Source organism: Bison bison, unplaced genomic scaffold (assembly GCF_000754665.1).
Source record: "Bison bison bison isolate TAMUID 2011002044 unplaced genomic scaffold, Bison_UMD1.0 scf7180017864383, whole genome shotgun sequence".
Lineage (NCBI taxonomy): Eukaryota > Metazoa > Chordata > Mammalia > Artiodactyla > Bovidae > Bison > Bison bison.
Genome location: NW_011494955.1, coordinates 2,629,946 through 2,639,372, shown reverse-complemented (window position 1 = coordinate 2,639,372; position 9,427 = coordinate 2,629,946). Strand labels below are relative to the sequence as shown.

Below are 9,427 nucleotides of genomic sequence, written 5' to 3'. Positions count from 1 at the left end.
GATTCCCACCTGCCCAGGGGAGCTGTTTCATCCCACCCCACCCTCCCCATCCTCAGCCGCTTTCTGGCTGGAGGACCGCCCTGCCTTAGCTTCCCCTGAGACCTGTTCCACTTCTGCCGCCCAGCTGGCTCCTCCTCACCTCTTCACCCATAGGTCCCTGATCAAATCCCCTCCTACCTCTCTCCATCCCGGAGTCTGCTTTTGGGAGAGGGAACTGGAGGCATTTGAGAGTCAGGGGTTTCTTCTTGACGTAATACCTGCCGTCCCTTCACCTATTCTGTGCGCTTGTCCCCAGGCAGGCTTCTGCCGCCCTGCTGGTCCAAGGGACCTGTGGGGAGAAAAAGAGCTAGAATTGATTTGTGGCTCTGAAATTTGAAGACAGGCAAATCTCGGGACAAGAGGAATCCGTGTGTGTGGTGTCTGTCTGTCTGTCTGTCTGTCTGTGGTGTCTCCCTGACCGACAATGGGGAGATTGTCCCTGGCAGGAAGTCTTTTACATTTCTCACTTTGATGGAGCAAAGTGCCTGAGCCTCTACACCCATCTCTCCTGTCCCATGTGGTCCCTCCTGCCCCAGGTATCCTCTCCTTTCCTGCCATGTTAGTGTCTCACTAGGGTGAGCGGCTTCTTGTGTAGCCAGCACTAACTGGAGGGTTCTGAGGGTTGGTACGTCCAAGGTGTGAATAGTTCCTCTCTTTTCACAGACTTACGTGCCCACTGTGTTTGAGAATTACACAGCCTGCTTGGAGACAGAGGAACAGAGAGTGGAGCTCAGTCTCTGGGACACTTCAGGTAAGACTGCTGGCCCCAAGTGCCCCTTTCCCACCCCCACTGGTCTGTTGCAGTTGCTGTCTCTTAGAAATTGTTTTTCTCTCTGACGGGGAGAAGGAGTATGGTGCTTGCCTGTAAACTGAAAGAAAGAGACCTGAAGATTCTTTGGTGGGGGTGGGGCTTGGCTAACTCAGTTGGCTCATCCAGGGGTGCAGAATGGATGAACCCCAGAAGCTATCACTTTTCTTGGTCTGGCTCCATCCTTTAGAGAGCTGGAATGGGGAGGTGAATGGACCCCAGAAGACTACTGGAGGAGGCAGTTAGGGCTTCTGCATTTCCACACTCTGCCACCCAACACACGCACTCACAGCCTTTACTGCCCCAGAGCAAAGCCAAAGAAAAGGCAGGAGGCAGTGGTGGTTGTGGCAGGGAGACAAGTCTGTTTGGGGGGAAATGTTGCTCCTGACTCAGTTTTCTCTTCTGCATTTCATCTCTGGCCACTGCTGCCTGCCTGCCTGCCGCAGCTCAGCCCCACTGTCATACCTCTGCGGCTGAGGGATGAAGCGATGCATCGTCAGTGTTTTGGAGGGTGGGGGCTCAATATGGGTCATGGTCATGTTGTACATAGCAGGGGGGTGTTGGCTCTGACTAGGCTGAGGTAGAAGATGCTCTATCTTTCTGGAATGTGGAAAGCAATGTTTTAAGTCTCTCATCCCTAAACCTTCAGTGCTAGGCTATCCTTTGCTTTTCACTCTGACCCCCTTTCCATTATCTCTTTACCCCAGCCCTTTTAAAATAGACTGAGCTCAGAATCATAATTAAGGACTGAAAGCCAGAAATATGAGAAAGAAAATAAAATCCATTTCTCTTCAAAAATGCTGAGTTTAAAGAGGAACTATAAATCACTAGGGGTTTCCTGTTACATATAAATATGCCATCCTACTCCTCCAAAGATCTATTATTCCCATCATCCAATTTGGAGGATTGGAAAGACTGGAGGTAGGATATGGGTAATCAGAAAATGAGACACCCCCTTGCTCCCCACTCCCCAAACCAGGACAGAAATTCCTCCACCTGATATGCTTCCCTCTGTTGCAGTTCCAGGGGTTGGGAGCCAGGATTCTGATTATCCGGACTGTGCTATGCTGGCTGGATTGAGCTGGAATGCAGCTTGGCTGCATGATATATGGTTTTTCATCTGCTGTACTCTGCCCACCTCTCAATCTTCCCAGAATCTTCCTGCAGCTCGTCTCTTTTCACTACCACCGCCCCCAAAAAGCCCCTCCCCCTCTTCCCACAGACAGAATGCAGTCCTTGAATCCCAGTTCAGATAATGGAAAATCAGCAAGGTGGTCTCTGTTCCCTGTGCCGCATCCCCACCCCCCAAGTTCCAAAAGGATGCCGGCTGTCCTTCAGCCTCAAACTCCCTCTTTCAAATGAGATGCCCGTAAGGAAGGAGGAATGGCAGGGGTGTGTGGGATGGGGCTTCCCAGCACTGGGGCCATTATTCACTTGCTGGTCTTAGAGGAGGGGGATCGCTTAGAGCCAGAAAGGAGGCCTCCTCTCCTCCTTCCCCAGTGCTGCAGTGTTCCTTTTGCTCAGTGATACTGTGATGAGACCCCACTTTATCCCTCAGAGAGGGATGGGGGCTGATTACTGAAGGAGCAGGCAGTTATCCCAACTCCCCTCTACTCCCTTTTTTTGAACCACCACCCCCCTGCCTCAGCTTGGATTCCCCCCAGTTTCCATGGCGATTGCGGTTCAGGGAGAGGGGCTGCTTGCTATTCTGAGCACGGATTGTCTGGGTTCCAAAGCTGCTACTGTTCCTTCTCCAGGGTGGAGGGGGGCAGGTTCAACCCCCAGCCTTCTCCCACATTGCACCACCTGGGTCTGCACTGCCTACTCCCCTCCCAGCCATGGACCCTTATTCGAGAGCCTCTAAATCCCAGCTGTTGGTGCTGCTGTCTTTGAGAATGCCTCCCTGAGATCTTGGGACAGGGGGCTGCAGCTTTCCTTTTGCTCTTTCCAGTGTAAGCTGATTTGGGTGGGAGGACCAGTGGGACCCTGAATTCCTGATGCTCTCCCTCCCCTGCCTGCCTCCTAGAGTTCTGACCCCATGGCAAAGAAGCAGGGCAGCCAGTTATATAACAGGCAGATGTGTTTCTTCACTGGGGAGATCCTGAAGCAGAAGCCAGGAGCAGAGGTTAGACAGCAGGCAGACTCTAGAAAAGAGACCTTAAACAAGGCCTGATCTCTCTGCACGAGTAGGAGCCGCTTCCCCAGGGACTTGGAAAACTGGTGGACCTTCAATGAAGCCCACTGTAGGAGACCCAGACAGGGCCCGATTATACTTCACCTTCCTTTTATTTTGCCCCTTTCCCTTTTTCAGGATTAAGGAAGATGACCTTGCACTGTCTCTTGGCAGGTGGTCAGGTCCCAAGCTTCCCATTGCAGCACGTTCCCCTGGGAGATAGGTGGGGCCCTCTCCCTTAAGGGACCAAGCGTGGTGTCCCAGTGCTCTTTGGGTTTAGGCCTCTAGGGGAGGGAAAGTGCCATGATTTACCATCAGCTCTCTCTTCCCGCTACCAGGGTCTCCCTACTATGACAATGTCCGTCCACTCTGCTACAGTGACTCAGACGCAGTATTACTGTGCTTTGATATCAGCCGTCCAGAGACTGTGGACAGTGCACTCAAGAAGGTAAGACTGAATGAATTCTACCATCTCTAGCTCAGCTGGAGAACAAAAAGGAATCTTGGGACCTTGTCATCTAACCCCTCTTGTGTAGGAAGAAATTGAGGCCAGGGAAGGAAGAGATTTGCCCGAGGCCACACCATTAGCTACAGTTCTGGGACCAGAGGGGCTTCCCAGGTGGTTCAGTGGTAAAGAATCCGCCTACCAATGCAGGGGCATGGGTTCAATTCCTGGATCAGGAAGATTCCCTGGAGGAGGACAGGGCAACCCACTCCAGTATTCTTGACTGGACAGTCCCACTGACACAGGAGCCTGGCAGGCTACAGTCCATGGGGTCACAAAGAGTTAGACACAACTTAGCGACTAAACACTGGAACTAAACCCAGATCTCCAGTCCCTCTTCATCCTGCCTTTGCCCCTATCCTGCACTGATCTGCCAGAGGCCCAGCAGGGGAGGGTGGTGCTGGAGACTCAGGAAGTGAGGGTTGAGAGTAGGGAACTTTCTGGTGATATGGTTTGAGGGTTGGAGAAGGGGCCTTTGGGTGGCAGCTTTACGGACCTTGATCCCAGGCCTTCTGGGACTTAGCCAGGCAGGCGTGAGCTGAACTGTTGGTAGGAAATGCCTCAGTCATGGTAGTAAGGTCTACCCATACTGAGGAGTCCCAGGAAGCCTTGTGTAACTAGCCCAGTTTCCCAGAAGACTCTGGGATTATCTCCTTCCCTTGGAAAGAGACTGGTTGGCTTCTTCTTGGCTTTCTGGACTTGTGCAGCCCTTTGGGTTGAGGGGGTGGACCCATGCCCCATATGCTTGGCGGAGAGTGAGAGATTTGTCCCTGTGCTCTCTTTGGAGACTGGGCCATTGAATTTGGGGACAGGCTCTTGGGTCAGCACTCCTGTGACCCCAAAGGCTGGGCAGGAAGATGATGTAATTAGTGCAGTGGCGATGCTGTGACTCACAGGGAGGGCTGGGCTGGGGATAAGCGGAATGGTGTATGTGATGTTGCCAACTGGGTTCCTCCGGGTGTCCATCAGCCACTGACTGTCCTTCCTTCCTCCTTCCTATCTTCTTGCGCGGCTCTTCAGTGGAGGACGGAAATCCTTGACTATTGTCCCAGCACCCGTGTCTTGCTTATTGGTTGTAAGACCGACCTGAGAACAGACCTGAGCACTCTGATGGAGCTGTCACACCAGAAGCAGGCACCCATCTCTTATGAGCAGGTAGGTGTATGTGTGTGTGCACGCGGGCCCATGTGTGGGCTGGGAGTTGAGCTGGGGAAGGCTACAGGAGAGGGCTTGGGAAATGGCTCTTGCTCACACTCTTTCACTATAGCAAGAGAGAATTGGTATTCTGGGGTGCCATCTGTAATCAGCAAACTAGTTACCTGGATGGAGGTAATGGATACCAATTTTCTCAGATTCATACTTCCCAGGTGGTGCTAGTGGTAAAGAACCTGCCTGCCAGTGCAGGAGACATAAGTGATATGGGTTCTATCTCTGAGTCAGGAAGATCCCCTGGAGGAGGGCATGGCTAACCCTCTCCAGTGTTCTTGCCTGGTGAACCCTGTGGACAGAGGAGCCTGGTGGGCTACAATCCAGAGTTGCACAGGGTTGGACACGTCTGAAGTGACTTAGCATGCACGCAGGCACATACTATAGTTTTTCAGGTGAGCCATTCCTGTGTGTGCCAGTGTTTCTCAAGTGGTTTTTTGTGTGTATGTGTGGACCACCTTCATTAGAATCACTAGAGGTGTTTGTTAGAATTCCTGACTCCTTATCTGCAGAGTCATTCTGGGAGAAAAGTATGGAGTTACATTATAAATTAAGTCCCTGGATAATTTCTTATGCACATGGGAAGGTAAAGATCATTTCTTTAAACCAGTCTTTCACATTACAATCATCTGAGGAGTTCTTAAAAATACTAATTCCTAGGTCTACCCTCAGAAATTCCGATTTACTTGTTCTGGCATCAGTATGGTTTAAAAATGTTCCAGATGACTTTAAGGTGCAGTCAGGCTTCACCTTCAGAAAATAATCAATAGAGGGTGGTGGTGGGAGCCTGGCAGTTGGGTCCCTTGGAGCAGCCCTGGGGAGGACCACTACCCTGAGAAACCAGGGTTTCAGAGCCATTTTGGATCACTGCATGGATGATCTCACTCCCCCTGCAGGGCTGTGCCATTGCCAAGCAGCTGGGTGCAGAAATATACCTGGAAGGCTCGGCTTTCACGTCAGAGAAGAGTATCCACAGCATCTTCCGGACAGCATCCATGGTGTGTCTGAACAAACCCAGCCCAATGCCCCCGAAGAGCCCTGTCCGAAGCCTCTCCAAGCGACTTCTCCACCTCCCCAGCCGTTCTGAACTCATCTCTTCCACCTTCAAGAAGGAAAAGGCCAAAAGCTGTTCCATTATGTGAAGTGGGGGTTGGAGAGGGGAGACAACCTCCCACTTCCTCCCTTGGGTTGCAGAGGCACGGGGAGAGGGAGGAGGAGACAATTTAGGACTCTGGACATGAGATTTTCAGATGGCCACGGTGAGGGCTCGGAAGGAGACAGGAACGAGACAAGGAAAGAGCCAGGCCCGGCTTGAGGACCTGACACTGAGAAAGAACCATCACACCCCAAGCCAGGCACTAGGTGGTGGAGGGGGCGGCTGCCCCAGTGCCCTCTGCTCCAGTGGCAGAAAAGGTGTGGGGGTTTGGGGGGCATGCTGGCCTCACGGCTTTGGTTGGGGGCCTACAGGAGCCTCACTTCAGCATCATGCCTCTTCCACACAGCGTTTCCATGCAGGCCAGGGGATGGGAGGGGTCCCTGAGCCCTTCCCTTCCCCTCTGAGGAGGCTGCAGAGGAGTGGAGAGTGGGGAAGCCAAGAGGCAGCTCCCTTGGGAGCTGAGCCCAGGTGCTTCATAACTGGTAACTGAAATCAGAAGGCAGGAGCTGGTCAGAGCCACTGAGAAGGAAACCTCATCTTTGCATAGCCCATGCCTCATGGAGAGGTGACATCATACATTCGCATGCTTCTCACCTGAGTCCCCAGGGTCCAAGGGAGAAGCCCCAGACCCCCTTCTCTTGCAGTGTGGGGGTGGTGGTGCTGCAGGAGGCAGGGCTGGGTGGGGATCACCAGACTTTTTCTGCCCTTAGGGCAGTATAGCTGGCATTTGTTTTATAGACTCTTGTCTTTGGAATCGGGGGGAGGGGGGAGTGTTTCAATCTGTTATATGTTCTGTGTTTAAAGAAGAAAACCTATTTATTAATTAAATATATAAGACATACAAAGAAGTTGACTCCGTTGTCTTGGTTTCTTTCTTGGTTTCCTTTGGTCTCCGATACTGAGGAGAAAGTGGTGCTGGGGTCCTTTCTGTGCGTTGCAGAGGGGCTGCCTCCACTGTTCCCTGGCACCTCCAGCAAGGAACTGCTCCCTCTCCCCACATCCCTGCTTCATCCCTTTCCCCACCCATTTCCTGCTAATTGAGTGATGATCTCCTTACCTCTGGAGCAGGGTTTCTCAACCTGGGAACCGATGACATTTTGGAGTAGCTAATGCTTTGTGGTGGGGGCTCTCTTGTGCACAGGAGGATGTCTAACAACATCCCCGGCCTCTCCCTGCTAGGTGTGTATAGCACCCGAGTTGTCCCAGCCAAAAATGTCCCCTGCGTTGCAGGTAGACTCTTTACCATCTGAGTACCAGGGAAGCCCAAAATGTCTCCAGATGTTGCTAAATGTCTCCCAGGGCAAAGTCATTTGGGGTTGACAACCATTGCTCTAGAGAGTCTAGAGGAGAGAGACAAAATCCAGTGAAAGCATCAGATGGAGAGCCAACCGCACCCCTATAGAAAGTGGACAGGCTGAAGCCAAGGCTGGGAGGTTCCAAGGGTTCAGGTCTCCTCTGAATTCAAGGTGAGGTGATGCCTTTTGCTTTCTTGACCTCCTAATTCCAAGGCCTGTTGATGGCAGCTCAGGGGCCTTATCATCTCTTCTCTTCAGCTGCCTATAGCTCCTTTTTTCTAAGGTTCATACTGTACTGGAAATAAAAATTTACTGTGTATTGCGTACTTACTATGTGCTCAGCATTGTGCTGAGTGCTTTACCTTATCACTTTTTTTGATTTAGTATTAAAAAAATCTTACGGTAGTTTATTTACAATGTTGTATTCCAGTGTACTGCAAGGTAATTCAGTTATATATTATTTTTCTTGTCCATTATGGTTTATCACAGGATATTAAATATAGTTCCCTGTGCTTTACAATAGGGTCTTGCTGTTTATCCACCCTATGTATAATAGCTTGTATATGCTGATCCCAAATTTACAATTCTTCCCCCTACATTATCACATTTCACCTCATAAATGAAAATAACTAACATTTATTAAATGTTTACTATGGGTCAGGTGTGCTTATAAGTTCTTTATGTTACTTATTCTTGTGATAATCCTATGATGTACTAATGCCATTCTACAGACAGGAATACTGAGGTTCAGAGAGATTAATGTGCTCAAGGCCACACAGCTAGAAAGTGTTAGAACCTGGATACAAATCCAGGTAACCTGGCTGTAGAACATGCACTTAAAAAAATGAACCATTTAATTTTTTTTTATTAAAAAAAATTGAATGTCTTTAAATTCTTTAGTGCTGTGCAATTTTTAAGTTTCACACACATGATTTCAAATAATCCCATATTCTTCCCCCCACACCAATATTGCCCCTTCACTCTCCCCACTGGTAACCAGTAGTTTATTCTCTACAGAACATGGACTTTTTACTGGTCTGCTATCCTATGGTTGTAGTGGTGTTAGTTGCTCAGTTGTGTCTGACTCTTTGCGACCCCATGGACTATAGCCCGCCAGGCTTCCCTGTCCATGGGATTTTCCATGCAAGAATACTGGAGTGGGTTGCCATTCCCTTCTCCAGGGGATCTTCCAAACCCAGGGATTGAACCTGGGTCTCCTGCATTGCAGTCAGATTCTTAACTATCTAAGCCACCAGGGAAGCCCATGCTCTCCTATCCTGTGAGGCAAATGGTCTTATTATCCCTATTTTACAAATGAGGAAATAGAAAAGCCAGAGATGCCATGTAACTTGCACAAGATGGTACTCTAGTAAATAGTGGAGTCAGGATTTAAACCCAGTCTCAGTGTTAAACTAATTCCATGGGTCCTTTACTGCTAGCCATGTGGTACTGAAATAGGAGACTATACTTATGAACCCTAAAAGAATGTAGTCCCTTTGTCTCCATCTCCAAAGATGCGTATCTGTGAAAGAGCTAGCAGGGTAGGACAAACCATGCAAGTATCCTTTAAAAAAAAAAAATTTTTTTTTTTTTGGCTGCACTGCTAGGCATGTGGGGTCTTAATTCCCTGACCAGGGATAGAACCCCTGCCCTTTGCATTGGATATGGAGTCTTAACCACAGGACTGCCAGGGAAGTCCTGCAAGTATTCTTTAATAAACTCAATGTCTCACAAGTATCATGAGAAAGCTATGTGCAAGTACTAGGGAACTCTGCCTCTATGCACTTGGACAAGCTTAATCAGTTTTCTGGGCCTCAATTTATTGATCTTAAAGATGATTGAGAATGGTAGCCTGAACATGGGGACAGCATCTACGCTGAAGTTAAATGAACTTGGAGTTGAATCCTGGCTTCATTCTTTGAACTATGTGGACTTCAAAGGTATAATTAATCTTTCTGGGCCACAAATCTCCTTATCACTAAAATGCAGATAATGCCCATCTTAAAGTGTTAGAACAAGTGAAGTAAGTAAAGTAATTAAGTATCCAGCACAGAGTTGGGCAGTAGAAGGTAACTTAGTAAAGAGCAGCGGCAGCTCTACCCCTTGGTCTGATTGTTAGTTCCAGTCTGTGAGTGGAGAGCCCTCCAGTGTTCACTGGGTGAATTACACCTAACTGATCTTGGACAACTTTTCCCTTCCCTTTTCTGAGGTCCAAGTGGCCAGATACTGTGGGACTTTGTGCAGT

The 9,427-nt window shown here is 49.5% G+C and overlaps 1 protein-coding gene across 1 annotated transcript in view; it reads left to right on the top strand.

The window, feature by feature from the left end:
* RND1 (Rho family GTPase 1) overlaps positions 1-6,735 on the top strand; it is a 7,093-nt gene extending 358 nt beyond the window's left edge. The window contains exons 2-5 of the mRNA XM_010857741.1: positions 703-790; positions 3,359-3,468; positions 4,546-4,680; positions 5,628-6,735. Coding sequence (XP_010856043.1) covers positions 703-790; positions 3,359-3,468; positions 4,546-4,680; positions 5,628-5,873 — 579 coding nt within the window. The 3' untranslated portion in view covers positions 5,874-6,735. The remainder of the gene's footprint in view (positions 1-702; positions 791-3,358; positions 3,469-4,545; positions 4,681-5,627) is intronic.
* The last annotated feature ends 2,692 nt before the right edge of the window (positions 6,736-9,427 follow it).